This window comes from Erpetoichthys calabaricus, chromosome 9 (genome assembly GCF_900747795.2).
Source record: "Erpetoichthys calabaricus chromosome 9, fErpCal1.3, whole genome shotgun sequence".
Lineage (NCBI taxonomy): Eukaryota > Metazoa > Chordata > Cladistia > Polypteriformes > Polypteridae > Erpetoichthys > Erpetoichthys calabaricus.
Genome location: NC_041402.2, coordinates 54,839,961 through 54,864,035, shown reverse-complemented (window position 1 = coordinate 54,864,035; position 24,075 = coordinate 54,839,961). Strand labels below are relative to the sequence as shown.

Sequence of the window (24,075 nt, the reverse complement as noted above, 5' to 3'; positions counted from 1 at the left end):
GGAAGGATATTCTTATTTGAATTTTTCCCACAGTTTATTTTTTGCTTTGATAATTATGAATCATCAATAAAGTGTTTGATTTTCTTAATAAGAGCAGTTTTCTGCAAGTGAAGTGCTTAGTGTATAAAATTAAGTTGTCATGTTGCAGGGATATGCTTGTTCAGTAAATCAGTGGGAAATAGCAACAATGAATGTAAAAAGTATTGCTGTAAGAAAATCAATATTGCCAATTAGAAATTAACTCAACAAAGTTGATACATTAACTTTATTAATGATTGAAAACAACACATTTTCACAAAAATGCAGGCCAGCATTTATTTGAATTGTAGTTGGTTTCTTCTGACATGTTAAACTACATGCTAGTTTAATTATTAAATTTGAATAACAGCCGTATTAATATAATTGTGCACTGCGATGGACACACATCTCATTCAAAGCTGATTCTTACTTTGAACCTAAAGCTGCTTTTATAGGTATCTTAAAATTCTGTAATAAAATAAGCAGGCTTGGATCGAATAGTAGTGATAAAATGGACCCTCCATGGAGGCTGAATTACACAGAACAGATCTCAAAATAAATATAAAAAACAACAACTTAATGATTTACAAGCATATTATCTTAGGGAAATAATCAAAATGTAATTATGCATAAAAAAGCTAAAATTATTATTCTTCATAAAGTGGTGGTAGTAGTATATAGTATGGTACATAAATTTTAATGTAATACAAATAACGTTAAATAAAGGATAACTGTCTGTGTGTCTGTCTGTGTGTCCATCCAATTGCTATGGCTCTTTAACTCCAAATGATGGCACATCACAGATATTTTTAGGTATAAAATGCATTATATTTGTCACTAGCTGTCTCCCGTGGCTCTGCACGAGTAGTAGTGAAACAGGAAACTTTAAAAATCAATTAACAAAAAGGTATTGCTATCTAAGCGGAGGCAAGGTACACTCCAAAATGCAGAGGTAGACCGACTCCCCACTCCTGTCGTCACACTTACCCCTCCCCTCGGCCCTCAGCCCATGTCTCGGATTAGTGAAACTATATCGCTCCTACAAGTGAACTATAATTCTTAATGCGATGAGACAAGTCACAAAATGAACAGGTATGTTCAAGCAAATTCTAGAAAAAATCCCGATCTTAATCAGTTAAGTACCAGTAGTTTTCTTGTTCGCTAGCTAAGCGGATGTAAGGTACGTCCCAACGCTGGTGCGTAAGTGAGGAAGGCCCCACCACTGCCAGGCTGCATTTCTCTTAAATTCGTGCAAATAAATCAGTACCACAAGCGAACTATGATACATAGAGTGATGAGAGAGGTCGCAAAATCAACTGTAATATTCAAGTAAATTATAGGAAGAAACACGATCTTAATCAGTTAAGTACCGGTAGTTTTCTCATTCGCTAGCTAAGCGGATGTAAAGTACGTCCTAACGCTGGTGCATAAGTGAGGAAGGCCCCACCACTGCCTGGCTGCATTTCTCTTAAATTCATGCAAATAAATCAGTACTGCAAGCGAACCATGATACTTAGCGTGATGAGAGAAGTCGCAAAATCAACTGGAATGTTCAAGTAAATTATAGAAAAAAACCCGATCTAAATCCGTTAAGTAGTTCTCTCGTGAAAAGTTGGACAGACAGAGAGACAGACAGACAGACATTTTATTTTATATATTTAGAGATTCTATATAAAATGGCATGCAACAGAGACACTGCAGACATTAATGCTGTGGTCTACGCTGATTACTTACAGTAGATTTCACAGAGTAGCACAGCTAGTCTCTTTATACACAGTTACCTCAGCAGAGTCCCCTGAGTTTTTGAAAACAGATAAGACTCCAAAAAGATGTAAATACAATGAAATGTTCCACAATATCTTAAGGAACTCCTTATACTACAATCCACTACAAGAAACCTCCGTTTTACAAATACCTACTTCAGTCAGAACAGAAAAGATATAAATCAATCAACCATTTTTTTTTACAATCTATTTATTCTTTAGTAAATAAAGATAGTGCCTTCACCACCACCCCATCCCCCCCCAAAAAAAATGTGCATTATTTTTATATAAAAATTTTCAAAGTTATCAAAATCAGATTGACTGAAGAAAACATAAATGGTGTTACACAATATTGTTCAACGACCAGCTAATGAAAGCATCCGCTCAATTATATTATATTATATTATATTAACTATTACTTCCTGTGGCAGCAAGTCATTAAAAGATCTAGCACCCTTTGTTTACATTTGTTTTCAGTACAGTATACCTGAATAATATTATATTTAATTACAATATGACATTCTTTAAAAGCATGATTTATTTGTATTTCTTATATATAAACATACAGCAAGTAGTATATATTGAGCTTGATGGTGAACTGGATTAGTGCTGCTGCTTGACAGTCCTAAAGCCTGCTCTGTGTAGAGTTAACATACTCTCCCTAGATTTGCATGAGTTTTTCTCTTGTTACTCTCATTTGCTTCCTAGCTAACTGCCGACTATACATTTTCCTAGTAAGGGTGTATTCATAAGAGTGCACTATGATGGACTCCTATAAACAGAAAAAAAATCACGTACCATCTCCTACAAGTAGTGAAAAGCAAATAATAATAATAATAATAATAACAATAATAATAATAATGCATTTTATTTATAGGGGCACTTTACATTAGCAGTAAATCTCAAAGTGCAACATAAAAAGTTAAACAAAGGCAAGGCAAGAATAAAACAGATAAAACAACAATAATTATAGCATTCTTGTTAATAAGCTTTCCTAAATAGAAAAGTCTTCAGTTGTTTTTTAAAACAGCCCACAATCTGCTGTGTTCTTAGGCTCTCTGGTAGGGCATTCCAGAGCCATGGAGCAGCAGCTGCAAAGGCTCGGTCTCCCATTGTATAAAGTTTGGTCACAGGAGGGCAAAGGCAGTAGGTATTTGTAAAATGGAGGTTTCTTGTAGTGGATTGTAGTATAAGGAGTTCCTTAAGATATTGTGGAGCATTTCCATGGATACACTGGTGAGTAAACAAACAGAGTTTGTATTCGATACGGAGATGGATAAGGGAGCCAATGAAGTGATCGAAGGATTTGTGAAATGTGTTCATATTTCCACACCCTCATCAGGATTCTTGCAGCACTATTTTGAATTTGTTGTTGCTTTTGAAGGCTCTTGTTGGGTATCCCGATGAGGAGTGCACTACAATAGTCCAGTCTGGATGAGACAAAGGCATGAACCAGCTTTTCAGCATCACAGAGGGAGAGGTAGGGACGGAGTTTGGCTATGTTTCGCAGATGAAGGAATGGAATTTTACAAAGGTGATGGATATGTATATCAAATGACAGATGGGAGTCTAACTTGACACCCAGATTTGTAACAGAAGGGGAGAGGGTAATAGTACGGTCAGAAAAGGAAATACAATTTACAGAGGAATGAAGTTAATGGGGGGTGCCTATTAAAAGAGCTTCAGTTTTGGTGCTGTTCAGCTTGAGGAAGTTCTTGGGCATCCAGGCCTCAATCTCATCCAAGCAAGAGGAAAGGGTTGATGGAGGTTTAAGAGAAGTCGAATCCAGTCTCACATAGCACTGCATATCATCGGCATAGCAATGGAATGAAACTCCATGCTTGCGGATGATGTGACCCAGGGGTAGTATATAGATATTAAAGAGGGTTGGCCCAAGGACTGATCCTTGTGGGACCCCACAGGTGACAGTGTGGGTATGAGATTTAGTATCCCCAAAGGCCACATACTCAGTCCTGTCTATAAGATAGGACTCGAACCACTCCAAAGCAATGCCAGAAAGTCCAATTGTATAGTGAAGATGATGAAGGAGAATATTATGATCTACCGTATCAAATGCAGCTGTAAGGTCCAGGAGGATAAGGAGTGATGGAGAGCCATAGTCAGCAGCCATCAGGATGTCATTGGTGACTCTGACCAGGGCTGTCTCTGTGCTGTGAGAAGTTCGGAAACCAGACTGAAATTTTTCAAACAGATTGAATTTTTTGAGGTGATCCTGAAGCTGAACCAAAATAACCTTTTCCAAAACCTTAGACAAAAATGGAAGGTTGGAAATCAGACGATAGTTTGCTATCACTTCAGGATCCAAAGAGGATTTTTTAAAATGAGGTCTAATTTTTGCGGTTTTCAAGGCCAGTTGGACTAAGCCGCTTACTGGAGAGAATGATCAATGATATCAGCAATAAGAGGGCTTATATCTGATACATTAGCTTTCACCAAAGGAGTAGGAAAAGGGTCCAATGAACACATTGAAGGTCTCATCCTCTGTATGATGTCCTCAACTTCTTTAACTGTAGTACAGAGGAACTGGGGAAGGCAGCCCATTGGCTTTGATGTAGAAACATCCGGCGATGGAGGGCTAGAGGCAGACAATGAAGAGCGGATGCTGTCCACTTTAGAGGTGAAATATTCAATAAAATTATTGCACTGCTCCTCTGTGAAATTATTACAGGCGTAGGTGTGAGGACTGAGTAAATGGTTTATCACGGAAAAAAGTTGTTTGGAATTTCCAGAACTGTTGTTGATTAAATTTGAATAGTATTGAGATCTGGCAGTGGTCAGTGCCCTGGAGTAGTTTTTTTGGTGCTCCTGATAAGCTAATTTGTGGACTGTTGAACTGGTTGCAACAAAACTAAAAAAAAATGCAGTAATTTCTGTCAAATTCCCAAAATTGGGCTTTTCATAAGTTTATTGATCAACTGTATAATACTCACACTAGCAATGAGTCAGTATTCCTGCCGGCAATGACTGAACAAAATTAATTACTTTAGTATGTGTGATATCTTTTTCCTTTGCATAGTCTTGCACATTTTAATAGCTGCAGGAAATCACTCAGTGAGGTTTCATGTCTTTGCTAGTCACATACTGTATGTGAGAGCCATTTGTTAGTTATTTAGGTTATGCTAAAATTGATAGAATTATTTCCTTAGTTATGTTAGAATTTATGCCTATTTATTAGAGCATAGTCAATGGGAGGTTCAATTATAACCCCTACAAGCTAAATGATAAATGGGATATTCTAATTATTGCTCGTTCCTCTGACTACATACTAGTTTCAGTTTATGATCTGCCTTGCAGTTTGGTAAGGCATGAAGGGCAAACAGTATCAAACCATACATACGGTATGTAAAGAAGGTACTGAATGTACTAAGTGAAGCACATGTTTAAGTTTTCCATTGAGAAATAACACAACCTTTAAGTACAAAAAGTGACTGAAGTTCAACATGAGAAAGCTAAGATTGTAGAAGAAAACTTTGCTCCTTTTTGCCATTTATTCTGTGTGTATAATAACTTTTTTCTGAATTTTTGTGATTTGTTCCATTTTAAATTTTCACTAAACTTTTAAGACTAATTTTATTGGACTGAGAAATAATTTTTGTTACATGTTTGACTCATGCTGGATCCTACCTTGCCAATTCAGTAGCTGCTCGATTTTGGGTACCTAGAAAAGGACGTAGCTACACAGTATTTCTAAAGAAGGTCTTAGGGCATTTGTTGCCATTGTCATGTGTCAATCAGTGAGGTTAGTTTGACTTTGGAACCTATTTGTCAAGTAAGGAAGGTTTCTAGCTGTCAATTAAAGTACAGTTGCTGTGCAAATTATGGACTGAGATCATTGATCATTGCATATCATGCAATGGAATCCGAATGCCAGGTATACATTAGGGTACTTTTAAAATGTATTCAGTTCATAGTTTGAGCTAGCCAAAAAGATTGCAAGATGGTGCCTTGTCCTTTGTGGTCTACACAAATGGTCAGATCATTCCTATTGATTTAAATAACTGCTCTCTTCGCTTGAAAACCCCCGGGCAGGCGCTATGCGCTAGCCACTTCATGGATCTGCTGCTCACGTATGGGGAAGTGAATGTACAATTTAAACAGATTGTTATTTTCATGGGAATTGTTACATATGCATAATAGAACTAACTATTTTACACTACAATGAGTAATTAACCATAGTAAAAAATAGAAAAATGTAATAAATTGAAAGAAAATTATGTTTCATGTTGTGTTAGAGGTATTTGTTGCATTATATGTTTTCGTTCTATTTGGCTTTGAAATTAACATCCAAATACTTTTTAAATTTACACTTTTACTGTAAAACTTCAGTAAAAAAACACATTTTTTAATTAACTTTTCGTCAATATCGCATTGAATTTTGATTCCGTGTTTAGACTTACATCGTGACAACGCAACGTATAACTACCCGTGAGTGAATATCGTTTCATTCTCTCTAATGAATAAACCGATTTTTTCGAATGTTTGTCCCTGTGATTTGTTAATTGTCATAGCAAAAGCTATTCTAACGGGAAACTCTAAACATTTTAATACGAATGGCATATCAAGATCTCCTTTGGTGTCTAATGTTATCCGCAGAAGATGTACTACATTACCTTTCTTGTCGTCTGTTAAAATTTTACGTCAGAATTGTTTTACCAATTTTGAATACAACTAATCTTTCCTATTGCATAGCCCATCACTCAGACTTAAATTACGCAATAACATTATGATACATCCTACTTTCAACAGTAATTCGCCCAGTGGAAGACCGGATGGTGTTAACAGATGTAGATATTCTATGGGTTATTGTAAGTTGATGTTTTCATCTTTCGCAACATCACCACCAACTGTTTCAGCATAGTCTATTGATACGCATTTAACCAATTTGCCAGGTAAACAATTGAAAATTTTCGGATTAATCCATTTGACTTCATCGTTTCTCGGTGCTAGGATTGCCCATGTACTCATTTCTTCTGTTTATAACCCTTCGGGATGTAATTCTTCAATAACATTTGGACATGATTAGTCTTCTTTTATTGGGAACTTAAAGTGAGGAAAACGTAAAAATGTATAAGTGCTGAGAGTGCAGGAACTGTGTCTAACAAAAGCATTCGTCTCAAGATTTTCTTTTATAATAGAAAGATGTTCTCTGCTCATTTATTTAGTTTCTGCTTTAACCATTAAACAAACAAAAAAGAATTGGTATAGAATATTCCAGACAGTACTTCCATGTAAGCTACATTTTAATGATAACGTAGGAAATCACCTAGCATAAGATTTTACAATATAATACTACTAATTGTTCTATGCAATAGTACAAAATCAAGTATATTAACTTATATATTTATTGTTGACACAAATAAATGTAGTTAAAATGAACTGGAAATTGCATCCAATGAATAACTTAAATAATACTTAATATAAAACTAAACACATTGGATCAAATGAAGCAAATAGGCTACATTGGTAAATAGATTGGTACCGAGATGGCCTAATGCCTCTGTTGATATTGGCTTTTACAGAGCTAGGTGTGTGTTCATTTCCCACTCTTCACCATCAAGCAAACACGTGTGTGTATGTGTGCTTGCCTCTGTGTGTGCGTACATGTATAAAAAAAAAAACTACTCATGCAAACATTTTGGAAATTGATAGGCCGGGTCACCTGACTAAACATAGCAGATTGCAAAAATCTCAGTTAAATTAAACAATCTCTATGGCAGTTGTGATTGGACAGAAGTCAAACAGTTTTTGAAGGATATGGGGATTAGTTCTGGACCAAACTGGATCAAAAACAATAGGTCTGGAGCCTGTAACCAGGCAAACATGTTGCATCTGTTTGAAGAAGAAAGGTCAGTTTTTTTTTGGAAGTTACCGTTGTAAATTGTTCTTGGTGTTGGGATGTAGTCATTCAGGAACTCTACACAATGTAAAAAGTTATATAATTTGCAATGAAATATTGTAATATTAAAACTTGAAAATCAATTTTGATTTTACACACACACAGATACAGATGCAAACTCCATGCTAAAATCAACTTTTGTTGACATTTTGAACATTGTAGAATCAGAATCTGAACTTAACATGATATTGAATTTCTGTACCCATCACCAAACTTTCATTTATTTGGAAGTAAAAAAAAAAAGACAGAAATTGGGGAAATAGGGGTGTCTATATTTAACTTTTGTGCACCTTTTTTGTACTCAGGCACCACAGACTGAGCACCACGTCCATTACAAATGGCATACAGACTTTTGACACATGCCATTAGTTATAATTTTCATATAACATTTATTTTACCATTTTATGTAAATTCTTTCAAATGTGAAACATTGAGTTCATCTAGTCTGAAACTTAAGTTGTTGGGTTTTCAAGGAGAACTTAAAATAATAAAAGCTTAAACGTTTTGCACTATTGAAAAACAATTATAAAAGCATAATGTATCATTTATGAAATACCTAATGGATACAGAGAGATAAAGTAATTCATTGAGAGCAAAGGGGGTTTTCAATTCAGGAGGCTATCTGAACAAATAATGCAGACCCATTTTGCTCCATTGAGCTTTTGTATTTTGGTACTGTACAGGGCTAGCTGAATTAGTGAGTGAACTGACCTGCACTGCACATCAAAACAAATGTTTTCAGGGGCATACACCTATGAGGACACAAACTCATTATAACAGTATCTTATTCTTAAGTAAATTAACCAAAATAATAGGCAGAGATGATAAAAATAAATTCTATTTCAACACTTTATATAAATATTATTTATAGAGATTAAATATTCTTAGAACTTGTTATTCTAAAATGGAAGCAGTTCTTGAGGAAAGAGGACATGAAAGTGGCAGAAATACCTGGGAATATCAAAATATTTCTTTTTCAGGAGTCTGGAAGCTGGAGGAAGAGTAAATTTCAGCGTATTTTCAGCACAGTTTTTAATACCTTTTTTATTAATTTTCTATCATAATAATAACATAATGTTTTAAGTACAATAATAACATTTGTTTTTAGCAGGGTAGTTTTCTCATGAACTACCCTGTATACAGTGCATCCGGAAAGTATTCACAGTGCATCACTTTTTCCACATTTTGTTATGTTTCAGCCTTATTCCAAAATGGATTAAATTAATTTTTTTCCTCAAAATTCTACACACAACACCCCATAATGACAACGTGAAAAAAGTTTACTTGAGGTTTTTGCAAATTTATTAAAAATAAAAAAATTGAGAAAGCACATGTACATAAGTAGTCACAGCCTTTGCCGTGAAGCTCAAAATTGAGCTCAGGTGCATCCTGTTTCCCCTGATCATCCTTGAGATGTTTCTGCAGCTTAATTGGAGTCCACCTGTGGTAAATTCAGTTGACTGGACATGATTTGGAAAGGCACACACCTGTCTATATAAGGTCCCACAGTTGACAGTTCATGTCAGAGCACAAACCAGGCATGAAGTCAAAGGAATTGTCTGTAGACCTCCGAGACAGGATTGTCTCGAGGCACAAATCTGGGGAAGGTTACAGAAAAATTACTGCTGCTTTGAAAGTCCCAATGAGCACAGTGGCCTCCATCATCCGTAAGTGGAAGAAGTTCGAAACCACCAAGACTCTTCCTAGAGCTGGCCGGCCATCTAAACAGAGCGATCGGGGGAGAAGGGCCTTAGTCAGGGAGGTGACCAAGAACCTGATGGTCACTCTGTCAGAGCTCCAGAGGTCCTCTGTGGAGAGAGGAGAACCTTCCAGAAGGACAACCATCTCTGCAGCAATCCACCAATCAGGCCTGTATGGTAGAGTGGCCAGACGGAAGCCACTCCTTAGTAAAAGGCACATGGCAGCCCGCCAGGAGTTTGCCAAAAGGCACCTGAAGGACTCTCAGACCATGAGAATGAAAATTCTCTGGTCTGATGAGACAAAGATTGAACTCTTTGGTGTAAATGCCAGGCGTCACGTTTGGAGGAAACCTGGCACCATCCCTACAGTGAAGCATGGTGGTGGCAGCATCATGCTGTGGGGATGTTTTTCAGCGGCAGGAACTGGGAGACTAGTCAGGATAAAGGGAAAGATGACTGCAGCAATGTACAGAGACATCCTGGATGAAAACCTGCTCCAGAGCGCTCTTGACCTCAGACTGGGGCGACGGTTCATCTTTCAGCAGGACAACGACCCTAAGCACAGAGCCAAGATATCAAAGGAGTAGCTTCAGGACATCTCTGTGAATGTCCTTGAGTGGCCCAGCCAGAGTCTAGACTTGAATCCGATTGAACATCTCTGGAGAGATCTTAAAATGGCTGTGCACCGACGCTTCCCATCCAACCTGATGGAGCTTGAGAGGTGCTGCAAAGAGGAATGGGCGAAACTGGCCAAGGATAGGTGTGCCAAGCTTGTGGCATCATATTCAAATAGACTTGAGGCTGTAATTGCTGCCAAAGGTGCATCGACAAAGTATTGAGCAAAGGCTGTGAATACTTATGTACGTGTGATTTCTCAGTTTTTTTATTTTTAATAAATTTGCAAAAACCTCAAGTAAACTTTTTTCACGTTGTCATTATGGGGTGTTGTGTGCAGAATTCTGAGGAAAAAAATGAATTTAGTCCATTTTGGAATAAGTCTGTAACATAACAAAATGTGGAAAAAGTGATGTGCTGTGAATACTTTCTGGATGCACTATATGTACAGTGGTAAAGAAAAAGTATGTGAACCCTTTGGAAATAACGGCATTTATGTATGCATTTGTCTTAAAATATGGTCTAAAATTCATCTAAGTTACAATAATGAACAAATACAGTCTAGTTTAACTAATATCGCACAATTTATTGTGTTGTTCTTGTATATGTTGTAAGGTGGATAAAGCATGTGAACTCCTAGGATAATGACTTCAACAAAAGTTAACTGTAGCAAAAGTTAACAAACCAGAAGTGCAATTGGTGAAAGGAGACTGAGGTGTGTTTGAGAGCTACTTTCACCTATAAAGAAAGACTCTGATATTAGGAGTCTGTTATTCATGAAAATCGGCTGATGTGAAGCATGCCTTGCAAAAAAGAGATCTTAGAAGATCTACAATCAAGAATTGTTAATCTGTATAAAACTGGAAAGGGTTACTAAGTAATTTCAAAGAGTTTAGATATTAATTAGTCCACAGTTAGACAAACTGCATATACATAGAGATGATTTAATACTGTGGCTACTCTCCCTAGAAGTGGGCACCCAGGCAAGAGGACTCAAAAGGCACAATGTGAAATGTTCATTGAACTAAAAAAGAACCCTAGAGTAACAGGTAAAGGCTTGAAGGAATCATCTCTTTACATGAGTCTACTGTACATAAAACATTGAACTGGCATGGTGTCCACGGCAGGACAACAAAGAGGAAGCTGATGGTCTCCAAAAAAAAAAAACTTTTCCAAAGCCAACTTGGCACTCCACAACACTAGTAGGAAAATGTTTTGTGAAGTGATCAAACTAAGATTAAATTGTTCGGGAAAAATAGACAGCAGTACATATTTCATATAAAGGGCATTGCATATCAACATAGTAACATCATCCTAACGGTGAAGTACAGAGGAGGGAGCATTATAATTTGGAGCTGCTTTGCTGCCTCAGGGACCAAACAGCTTGCCATCATTGAAGCGCAAGAGAATTCTCAAATTTATCAAGGTATCCTATTGGATAATGTTAGCATGGCTGTCTACCAGCTGAAGCTCAGTAGAAGTTGGGGTGAGGCAGGAGCACAATAACCCTAAACTTTCAAGTAAATGGCATTAAAAAAAAAGAAAATCCATCTTTCGGGGTGGCCCCGTCAGAGCCCAGAATATTAACCCCATACATGATGCAGCATAATGGCCTTGAGAGAGCTGTTTATACCACATACATAAGAATTTGGCAGAGCTGAAACAGTTCTGTAAGGAAGAAAGTTCCAAAATTCCTCCTGAATGTAGTGAAGGTCTGATCCACAGTTACTGGAAGCTCTTGATTGAGGTTACTTCTGTCAAAGGAAGTTCAACCAGTTTTTAAATCCAGTGGTTTACTTAGATTTTCCATAGTACACAGTGAATGCTTAGTGAGTGCATTCAATAAAGATATGCAAGATTATAATTGTATATGTGTTATTAGCTTAAGTATATTGTGCCTGTCTACGTTTATGACTTAGATAAAGATCAGATCACATTTTATGAAAAGTTATAGCAGAAAAGCAAGTAATTCCAAAGTGTTGACATACAGTATGTTTTCTTCCCACTTTAAATGTATATGTACTGTACACACATAGACAATGTATTTCAAAGCAGAGAGGTCAAAAGAAAAAACAGAAAGAGAACTGAATCTGAAAGGAAAATACTCAAAATACAATCAATTGGTATTATGAGTAAAACACCTAGTGTATTATTACTGCATTGAAAATTAAGGGATACTGTGTCTAAGAAGAAAGAAAGCCTCAAGGCACTGGGGAAAAATCCTACAAACAGGGGACTGATTATTTCCCAGATCCTTCTTAGTCAGGCACCAAGTTTAAGAAGCAGAGCATATAATTAGCCTAGATTTAATTTAGGATGTTATATTGAATTTTGAAAAACAATGCTGAAATGTTTTTGTGACTAAGGACTATTCCTTTATGTGCCAAATAAAAAACACAGGGGTTCAGCCAAGTTAGCAAGGAGTGAAGAATAAAAGCCGAGTTATACAACTGCAAATCTGGAAAGGACATAGTGCATCTCTGAAGTGAAAATGAAAGAGATGTTTCAGCCAAGGTTTTCTTTCCTTCTAAATTAATTTACGAAATAGAGGGTCTGACATTATTTTAATTATTGTTAGTTACACTATACTCAGGATTTTCGAATGATCAAATGTTGAATGAAAAATAGTTTTGGCTAAATGCCCACATTCAACTTTTGAACCAGCCCGATGTCTTTATACTGTATAATAGCTTTATAATTGATATATATTTAGGTATGAAAGTACCAGGGTCCAAAGTTGTGTTTGCTAAAATTGTTCTTGCAAATTTTCTCTTTTCACTACTTTGAAGAATGTGAACAAAATTTGCATAAATTTGTAGAGAAGGATTAAATATGATGCTAATCCAAATTGGCAACCCAAAGTTTTTAAGGTATGGTTTGCAAGCCATGTTAGATTCAAATTTGAATGTATTCAGATATTAAACATTATTAAAAGTAATTGTTTTACAGTATGCAGTTTGATTTTGTTTTTGATTTTGACTCATATATGAAATTACTATTATAAGGTAAATCTTTTGACATGCATTTTTTAATCTAACTGATTGTTGAAATGCCCTTGTATCTGAATACTAATACATTTTGTGTCAAATACTCTGTTTATCAGGTTCAAAAAGAAATATAGCCACCTCTTTTCAATTAACAAGCTACATGGATAATTTGTGTGCTTATTATCACAAATTAGAATTTTAATATTGTATACTTCTATGCACTGTGGCGTTGCCTGCAATATGGAGGTCACAGGTTAAATGCAGTACGTGCAGTGGGGTTCATGTATGTTTCTATTCCATGATTAGCTGTTGCCCTCACTTTCTAATTTTGTGATTGGGCCATGGTAATATTCATTATACCCACAAGGGGGAATAAATGGTCTTAGTGAAACATAAGATTTACATGAACAAAATCTGCTAAAAGTTAGGAAAAACATAACACACTTGCATGCTGGTGAAGAAGCTCTGTAAAATGCACTTGGAAGTTAAAAAGCATGTTACAGGCTTTGCTGTTGGAATCTGAAACTGTGATCTCAAATGTTCTGAAGTAGTTTAGTGGTCAGTTACAAAAATGTTAGAACATTTTTCAGCTGTTTACTCGTACATATTCTATTTTATATTTGACTGTATTTTATGAACTGCTCTGTGTATTTTTTATTCAAATAGAAGCTCAGAAACACATAAGCAGTGACTGTAAACTGAATCACGAGGAACAGAAAGTGGAGCAAGGTAAAAATAAATAAACAGATTCAAGGGGAATCTTTTGTAAAAGGTGTCTTTTCACATTCCATAGAAGTATTAGATTAAATGATGAATCTCAGTGGGTCTGCTGTGAGTGATTGTGGCTTGGCGAATTAGTGTGTCATGCATAGAATACTGAAGCAACCAACGATAATTCTTGCCTTGACTTCAATATGATCTGGCTTACCAGTGACCCTATAATGGATAAAGCAGGTTCAACATTCGATAAATGGATGATAATTACAATCTGAGCATATGGTTTTGGTAAGTAACAGATATTTTTTATTATTTTTTATAAGATTTTACAAGTTGGAATATCACAGGGCACATATGTATATACAGGCCCTATGTAAATAAAGTCGATATGCTAAACACAGCATGCATGGTTTGAAAGAGGAGAAAAGTAAAACAAAAAAAAAGAGATGAATAACTAACTAACTAACAAAATAAATAAATAAACAAATAAGAATGGTAATAGCAAAAATAATGTATTTTATTATAGAGTTACATCGTACTATGTATGTTATTGAAATCGCAATGAAATTTGTAATGCATAGTGGGGGGTTTACTCTCCAATAATTATTTGAATTATAAAACTGCAATGTAAAAAGCTATTCACAGGTGGCTACAGGTTTTTGTTCCAGACACTCCCTTAATTAGTCACCAGTTACTGATTCTAATTTAACAGACTTATTTTGCCTTAATTATAATTGATTGATTTATTTTTTTATTTCTTAAAGTACCAGCTGAAACAAAAATAGAGATGCAATACCAGCCAACTGGGGTTTCAAGCACTCCTGGAATGCCACCATTTTCACTTCAAACCATCTCCTGTTTAGCTTTTGGAGTAACATGCTATTTCATTCTATGGCTTGTTTGTGCTCTCATTTTACCACCCCAGTATTTTCCATCCATCCATCCATCCATTTTCCAACCCGCTGAATGTGAACACAGAGTCACAGGGGTGTGCTGGAGCGAATCCCAGCCAACACAGGGTGCAAGGCAGGAACCAATTCTGGGCAGGGCGCCATCCCACTGCAGGACACACACACACACCAAGCACACACTAGGGATAATTTAGAATCGCCAATCCACCTAACCTGCATGTCTTTGGACTGTGGGAGGAAACTCACGCAGACACGGGGAGAACATGCAAACTCCACGCAGGGAGGACCCAGGAAGCGAACCCAGGTCTCCTTATTGCGAGGCAGCAGCTCTACCCACTGCGCCACCGTGCCGCCCTCAGTATTTTCTAATAGTGTTTTTTGTGAGACCACCACCCAAAAGCTCTACGGAACTCAACAGATCGATATTTTTCAGAGCTTAATTTTTTTTTTTATATATACTTTATTGAGACAGATACTGGTGGAGAAGTTAGGTGAATAGGATTGGCAAGCTTTTTAGGCTGAATGGACTGTTGTTGTCAAAATTCATTTCATGTTCTAATGTCTTTTATTGACATTTTTTGAAATCTTAACATAAATGCCTGGCATACCAGCAGTCTTTACTTGTGTGGTATAGGGCTGACAGTTTATCCCGGCCAATACCCCCATGCCGCCAGATGGAGCCCTCCCTGCAACATGGAGGTGCCCCGAATTCCAGCAGGGCATCATGGACCTTGGAGTTTTAATTCACATCGCTGTTGGATACCATGGGGGCCTCCAGGGGACGCTGCAGGGAGGCTCAGGGAGTTATGTTTTCAGTATAACCCGGAAGTACTTCCCAGTCACGGGGACAGAGGAAATGACGTACTTCTGGGTTGAAGAAAAGAAGAGGATTTCATCTGACCCGGAAATGAAGGACAGAAGCATTTCCGGGTTAAGAGATATAAAAGGACTGTGGAAAAACCCCAGCAGGTTGAGCCGAGTTGGGAGGAAGGGTGACTGAGCTGCTGGGAGTGGAGGATTGTGATTTATTGTGTTTATTGATTATAATTGGAGTATTGTAGAGTGGAGGGTGCTTTGTGCACTTGATTATAATATTAAATTTAATTATTGGACTTTTATCTGGTGTCTGACGAGTGGTCTGAGGGTTCCAGGGGACGACAGCGCCCCCTATCTGTCACACTTGGTATAATATTTTTTGTAAGGAGGTTAATTAACTTGCTAAGGATCACATTGTCACTGGAATCTGAACCAACTGAATCCAATTGAGGGTTAGAGGGAGTAAAGCCTTTCACAGAACATGAACACTCATTCAAGAGCCAACCTAAAACTAGAACACCCACAGAAAAACTCACACAGACACACAGGAGAAAGTGCCAGATCCACATGGAAACTGACTGGACACAGGGTTGAAACCCAAGAAATATACAGTACGGTGCCAAAGTCTTAGAACACTCAATAAAACTTTTTTAAAGCTAGTTGTGCAGTGTTTATTTGCTTATAAAATACTATATAACATTATAACAATTAAAAATAGACACAATTATTAACAAAATAATTTCTTGTGTTTTCTTGAAATGTATTGCTATATTGAGAGATGGTGGAACAACTGAGGTTTGCCTTGAGGGCCCTTGTTATTCTCTGTATAAGTTCAATTCCACCAACTGCACACCTGAATTAAATTAACAAGCTAGTGAATAACCAAACCAGTTGTGCTATTGGTTGCAATTTAATAAATAGATGGGTTTATTGGCTCATAACCAGAAATACATGACTGCCTTTATCAGTGGTTTGTAAATGGCTAAGTTAACATACTTTGACAGACATAAAATCATATTTTTGTGTCAACAAGGCTATACTCAATGAGAAAGAGAACACCCAGCCAGATTTTCAAGATGTGGTGTCATAAGGAAATTTGAAGAAACTGTGGAAGACAGAAAGCGATGTTGAAGACCCATAACAGTCTGTATCCATTGAGCCGTACTTAAAGGTTACTTAATTAAAGGACATAAAAAATCCATTGAAGTAATTGTTTGACCTGTGACAGTGTCTTGTAACACCAAACTAAATATTTTGACCATGCAAGGAAATTCTAAAAGAAATGGGCTTGCAGGATATGCTGCAGATAAAAAAGCATTCTTGAAAAAAAATACAACAAAGTAGAAAAATTGAATTGAATTAAAAATCATAAACCATGGAGCAATAGTCAGCGACAGAAAGTCTATTGGAATTAAATGACCAAATCTGAAATTTGTGGTATACAAGGACATCGATGTGTTGGAAGTGAAGTTGACCAGTAATACCTGCTCAGTTATGCTCTGGGGTGCATTTCAACCAAGAGTGTAGGGCACCTAGTCACAATCAATGGAAAGCTGACAACCGAGAAATACAAACTTTGATTTGTCACGATATACTTTTGAGAAAAAGAATTATGGGCAAAAACTTTTGATTTTCCAGCACAATGATGACCCCAGATATACTGGAAATACAACTCAGAGCTACTTGGACGAAAAACATTCCAATGCAATACTAATAGACTGGCTGTCTAAAAGTCCCAACCTCAACATAATTGAAGGTGTATGGGATCTCTTGAATAAAGAAAAGAAATAAAAGCAGCCAAAGTCAAAAGACACAAAACATTCTTGTTATTATTTACTATATCAGTGTTAATTTGTGTTTATTCTAGTGCTTTGATTAACAAATAAACACTCCCTAGATAATTAATTTAAAAAATATACATTACAGTATATACTGAATTAATGTGTATATGGCAATGGGATTAACAGTTTTCTTGAAGATGGGTGTTCTGTGCCTTTATAAAAATAAAGAAAAAGACCAGTGTCTTTTTCCTTATTGAGACTAATTAGTGTACATGAATGCATTTGAATACAATTATGAATAAGTAACTTTACATTAAATCCAAAATGCAATTAACTAGTCTACACTGAAGGTAAAAACTGTGAATAAAATAAATCTAACTCTCTTCATTTCTTTCTTCCCTTGTCCTTTTTGCTGTAGCACTTGTTTGATGTGTGTTTTTGTTTTGGGGGAACTAAAATTATGATGTAGAAGGATTCTAACAGCCATCTCTGGAGTGAGGTCATGCCATGGACTATGGCTAGCACTGACTACTGTTGTTGGCAAGGAAAGGGTGGTGCTCATAAAACAAAGCTTAGAATAACAGAAAAAAATGATAATAATAAATGGCAACAGCAAAACTAATAAACGTGAAAAAAACTAAATCAGAATGTTACAAATCTAAGATATGTGAAATTAAAAACTGGCCATAACTGCAATAGTAATGCAAGAAAAATTTTTAAAACACAACCCAGCAAATATGAGTGGGATTGTAATAGCGTGAAACTCAAATATTGATTGATTTAGAATCGCCAATCCACCTAACCTGCATGTCTTTGGACTGTGGGAGGAAACTCACGCAGACACGGGGAGAACATGCAAACTCCACGCAGGGAGGACCCAGGAAGCGAACCCAGGTCTCCTTATTGCGAGGCAGCAGCTCTACCCACTGCGCCACCGTGCCGCCCTCAGTATTTTCTAATAGTGTTTTTTGTGAGACCACCACCCAAAAGCTCTACGGAACTCAACAGATCGATATTTTTCAGAGCTTAATTTTTTTTTTTATATATACTTTATTGAGACAGATACTGGTGGAGAAGTTAGGTGAATAGGATTGGCAAGCTTTTTAGGCTGAATGGACTGTTGTTGTCAAAATTCATTTCATGTTCTAATGCCTTTTATTGACATATTTTGAAATCTTAACATAAATGCCTGGCATACCAGCAGTCTTTACTTGTGTGGTATAGGGCTGACAGTCAAGGACAGGGTGGTGCTCATAAAACAAAGCTTAGAATAACAGAAAAAAATGATAATAATAAATGGCAACAGCAAAACTAATAAACGTGAAAAAAATTAAATCAGAATGTTACAAATCTAAGATATGTGAAATTAAAAACTGGCCATAACTGCAATAGTAATGCAAGAAAAAATTTTTAAACACAACCCAGCAAATATGAGTGGGATTGTAATAGCGTGAAACTCAAATATTGATTGAGTGGAATTCAATGAAAGGTTAACTCAGAGAAAAAAAAAATGCTGGAACTTAAGAGCATATTGTACATTTAAAGACTAACCTGACAGAGACTCTGCTAAGGTGTTCTCGGAGTGTAGAAGGGAGACACAGGAGCTCGTACAATGTGTGTAAGAGAAGGGGGAAAGTGTCTACCAATCTGTAAGCTCTCATGAGGCACTTCACTGGTAAAATTCATTCGCTTTGGGTAAGATTCTTTAAGAGTTTCAAGAAGGATCCAGGCTTGGATCAGCTCTCACATTTGGGATGTGAGATGGATGATATCTTAAACCCCAAGTAAGTAAAGTTAAACTGTAAGGGCAGTGGAGAAACCAGATCAAAGTCTTACAAGAAGAGTAGCATGAGATAGGGAAGTAGTGTTGAAGTGCAGACAAGCGAGGAGACAATGATTCTTTTAAGGACCATCTACTTCCAATGCTTTCTGAGTGCTAATTCATTTCTTCATCTGCCACCCTTTTGGGTCAATATACTGGTATCAGGAGTGAGAGAAGTATTATTTTATGTTACAGCCAGGGTTTGTTCCCTAGTTTATTTTTATTTATTTTTTGTGCATCATTTTGTTTCTTCTTTGTTTATCTCAAATAATTATATGTAATACTGTGGTGGGCTAGCGCCCTGCCCGGGATTTGTTCCCTGTCTCGTGCCCTGTGTTGGCTGGTATTGACTCCATCAGACTCCCGTGACCCTGTAGTTAGGATATAGTGGGTTGGATAATGGATGGATGGATGGTTATTGTAGATATGCATTTCTTGTTAATATTATTCTCTTTAATATTTAGTATCTATGTATTTGACTTCTATGTTCTCTTGTGTTCCTTGTGTTTTGTGGGTGTAATCATAAGAAGGGACACCACCATGATGTCACCACTGAAGGACCACCCTCAGCCTTTATATTCTGAAGCTGAATTCAGGTCCTTTGGTGGTTCATTGGTGTTTTGAGCGTGCTTTATTTACTGTGGGTATTGATTTTTCTGGCTTCTTGAATTTATGCTTTTTTTTGCATTTTGCTATTGTTTAACACATTCGGACTTGGTCACCTTGGATTGCTTTTTGTTCTTTGTTTTATTTCAATAAATTCTTCATTTATAAAGGTTCATTGTGGACTTGATTCTCACTTTTTTTTTTAAACAGTTTTCCTCTCCCTTGAAAGACACTTTTGATAAATTTGAGACATTTAAACTTTAAAAGCCTGTTCCCCATTTTTATGACCTGGACAGATCTGAAGTCTGTATGTGGAGTTGAAAGGTCTAGTTGCCTAAGGTGAAGTCTATTCTAGGCAGGGTAGGTAAGTCCCTGGCCTGGTTTTATGGGCCTTTTAGAGGCTTCACACCATTTTTTATGTTGTGTGTTGGTCTATTAACATAACATGAGATGGAGGACTGGTTTAACACTAATGTTGGTGGTTATTGAAAGGATCTATAACCCCTTAAACAGGCTCATAGGGGTTCTTGTCACACTGGGCTGGCAAGAAACAGGAATCTTTAACTTTCAACCAATGAATGGCTCGGTAGAAGAACTCTGTGTTACTCTTGAGGATTGAGGTCTGAAATGGAGCGCAGCTTAATGTCTGTGAAACAATCTAAGAGAAAGACCCTGCTGACGTATCTGGAAATTGTAAGAAGAATTGCAATCAGGAGACTCCAAATCAGTGTGGGCTTTGTACATGGCATTGGAGTGCGAGGCTAAGCTGGAGACTTTAGAATGATCTCCAGGGAGAATACAGCATGAGATGGGTGGTGGCATAGAACTGTGAGTGAAGATGAAGACTTTGGTTTGGCTTCTGTTTACTCAATGATCTTTTTAAGTGCCATCTAATACCAAGTCCATCTGAGTGCCAGTCCATTCCACTGTCTATCAATGAAGTCATTAAAATATAGTGCAAATAAGCAGAGGATAAATGCTCTGCTCTGGAAAGCCAACAATGGATGTACAGCATGGACATTAAGCTTTTTACTGCAATTAATTACTTCATCAGGTGCTAAGTCATGCCTGTTTTTGACTGATGCTTAAATAAACATTTGTTAAATTTACTTATAAGTTTATTACTAGTTGGACATCTGTCTTATTACTTTAAAAAAGTAATATAAAAAACTGTAAGTAAATTAGTGTATTTTTTGGCATTTTACAAATAGTATATTATACCAAGAATTAATGCCATTCAGATATATTTGTCAAAAAAGTTATCTGTGTTTGACCAGGATGAATTTGTGAGTGACAGTGTACTCGTCTCTGTATTGACAAACACAACAGCCATTCTAATACATGGTGCTTTACTACAAATTGAATAAATTGAATTTTTAAAAGGAATGAAGTAAGTGATGAATCTGAAATACTAAAAATCTGTAACACTGGAAAACTATACAAATGCTGATAGATATTATAAAACAGAAATATTAATTTACATTATTAGTTACTTACACATGCTCAAACATGCCTAGTTAAGCTAGAGGATAATTTTTAGGCATAGCCACATATAAAGTTGCTATAAAAATCTGAGGGTACTTTCCATGTATTTGTTAATTTAACTATTTAGTATTATGTAAAATTATTACCAAGGGTTCTCACTGACCAGTATGAGGATCAATTGAGAAGTAAGGTTGTCCTTCTAGAATACTGTAGACTAGTTTAGCACTGTTTCCATAGACGGGGTCATCTGCATCCGTGGCTGTTACCTTCGTGACTGACGTGCCTGTGGATAAGAGCATATATATCAACATTGTAAAAAAATAAAATCATTATTGTCTGAATTAATCATCCTCCAATCTTACTGTTTCAATTAAATAAAAACACAATATCCATAACAAAATTAAATTAAGAGTTTAAACAAAATCAAAATTTCTATTTGGTTACCTTTGCTGTTTTACACAGGCATAATATTATTGCTAGCAAGGTCTGTCCCTGCATAATCCTGAGCATTCACTATAGTCAAAGTATTAGAAGCTGTGTTCCTAGAACTGAGGTGTAATTAATCTTGCCTATTAGCCATGACTGTTTTAAATGTAGCATCCAATGCATGGAAGATTACAAGCAGAATGAGAACTGAATGACTAAATTTGAATGCATGGGATAGCAGTTCTTAACTGTAATTGAAGCGCAGCTCAGTAATAATAAATGTAACGCCTATATTCTGCTTTTATAATACAGTACTGTAAATACACACAATAACACTGTTTAATAGCTGCATGACTTCTTTGGATTTCAGGTGCTGATTTTACTGATACAAGTTCAAATACTAGGTTACCAGTATTTTTGCCTTGAAAATGGCATTGTTTATTAAAAAGCCACTTAACATGGAAATGTACATCAAAAATCTTTGTATATAAAATGCTAAGATCTGTCTGCCCATCTGTAACGCCATTACCCGCAAACTGCTGAGACCAGAACCTTAATCTTTTGTCTTAATCAAAAGCTGATATTATCTGGAAATTTAAAATAATTGAGGTACCAACAACCTTAGCAAAGTGACCTGTGGTTGTGTGTTTCTTATGGTAAAGTGACCAAGAAAATGACATGGCAGAAAGAAAAAGATGGGCAACAACATTTGCTGTGCATCAAGCAAATCAGAGAAGACAATTAGGTGATGAAAACTGGGAAAGAATAAGCAGACGAGATGCTGACACAAAGGGAAGAAGTAATCCTGAATATAGCCTGATATGTTCTGGAAATTCAATACATTTTAAGTTGTGGCAGCGTGGCAGGAAGTAAATTTTATTGTGATGAAAGCATGCCCATCTTGAAGGCAACGGTACATTTATGTTAAGAATTCATAATCAAGTGTAGGTACTGTGTTTATTGATCATTGAACATAACAAAGAACTCTGTAATAGGAAGAAAGAAAAAGAAGAGCAGCAACATCTGCTAAGGATCAAGCACATCACAAAAGGCACTTATGATAGAGCAATCTTCTTAATTCAGAAGTATTGCTGAAGAAGAACTTATTGCTCAAGTGATATTTTCCTGCTTCATTTTGCATGTTAAGGTTCCCTACCCTTAATTACTTATTTCAGTCTTAAACAGCTGCAGTCACTGTTTTTAATGGCTCCTTACTAACAATAAGATGCAAATGACAAAGGAGCCAGCAGTTCTCCATCTAACGTGTTTCCATTTACACCTGTGTGTTTTCATCATGCACTATTTGGTTTAATAAAACACTTAAGATAAAAATTTGACAAACCCAAAATTATCCGTTGTAGGCTTCAAATTATTTGCATGATATCCTTGGAAAGGAAAAAATCTACAATATGAGAACCTAACATTGAAGACTAACAAGCCATAAAATTAGATAAGGTCTGAGACTGGCAAGGATTGGTTTCTAATTAAGCAGTTGGGTTGGAACGAAAACCTGCATCCACTGCGGCCCTCCAGGACCGACATTGCCCACCCCTGTTCTATATAAATTACCTTTATTTTAGGACTGTAGATTCATGTGTTTCACAAGTTACTAGGAACTACTAGTTTTTTTTAAGTTACTGTACACTATAAAAACCTTTGTTTACTAAAGTTAAAGAGGATCACAGCAGTGGAATAGTACTGGGTTGGTTTAGTCCTGTCAGTCACCCAGCAAAACACTAGCATATGAACAAATATATTAAAGATCTTGAGGGATTAATTTTGGCAGTCATTTATTATATTCCTTGTGCAATAAACAGACAGATCCTCAGGAAAAATGTAATGGATATTTAGTAAAGAGAGAGAGAAAAATTAATTAAGAAATGTCAAAAATCAAGCAGCAAATAGAATGAAAAACTGTAATATGTATAAACAATGCTATATTTCAAAACTAAAAATGAATGAATTCTCATTATGCCTTGATTTCTCTCAAAAATATTTTCCTCCATAACATAATGAGCAAAAATGAGTGTGTCAGTATATTAAAAAAATATTACAATTGGAATAAGTGCTAAAAAAGAAAGCTTCCAAAGTGAGACAACACACACTGGGAAAACGCTGTGCCTCAGTTGTATCCCCAGTATAATACATTGTAATTATAATCAATATACACTCAATAATTCAAATATCATTCTGATTTGTACTTGCAATGGTTAGAGATCCATGCATATGCACATAATATGCATAGACACTTGCATTTATGCGTACTTATAGAAGTATGTTGGCTTTTATAAGGAAAATGTATACACTAGATGAAAATCACTTTTGGGGCTGTAAAACAAAAAAGCTTCTCAAGTGCAGATAAAACAAAAGATTGAGCTAAAAGTCAGGAACAAAATTATTTTACATAGCAATGACATTGCTACAATATATCCAATTACAGAAAAAATTGGGTGAAGAATGGGGCATTTGAGGAAAAGTGTTGTTTATTACATTAACCGTTGTAAACAATAT

The 24,075-nt window shown here is 36.2% G+C and overlaps 1 protein-coding gene across 2 annotated transcripts in view; it reads right to left on the bottom strand.

Annotated features, from left to right (window-relative positions):
- The window catches only part of cdh8 (cadherin 8), a 365,634-nt gene that overhangs the window by 97,401 nt on the left and 244,158 nt on the right, over nt 1–24,075 (bottom strand). The window contains exon 4 of one of the 2 annotated variants that reach the window (XM_028809638.2): nt 21,302–21,421. In XM_028809638.2, the coding sequence (XP_028665471.1) occupies nt 21,302–21,421 (120 nt within the window). Of the gene's footprint in view, nt 1–21,284; nt 21,422–24,075 lie in introns of those variants that run through there. The other variant, XM_051932142.1, reaches the window with a different exon arrangement.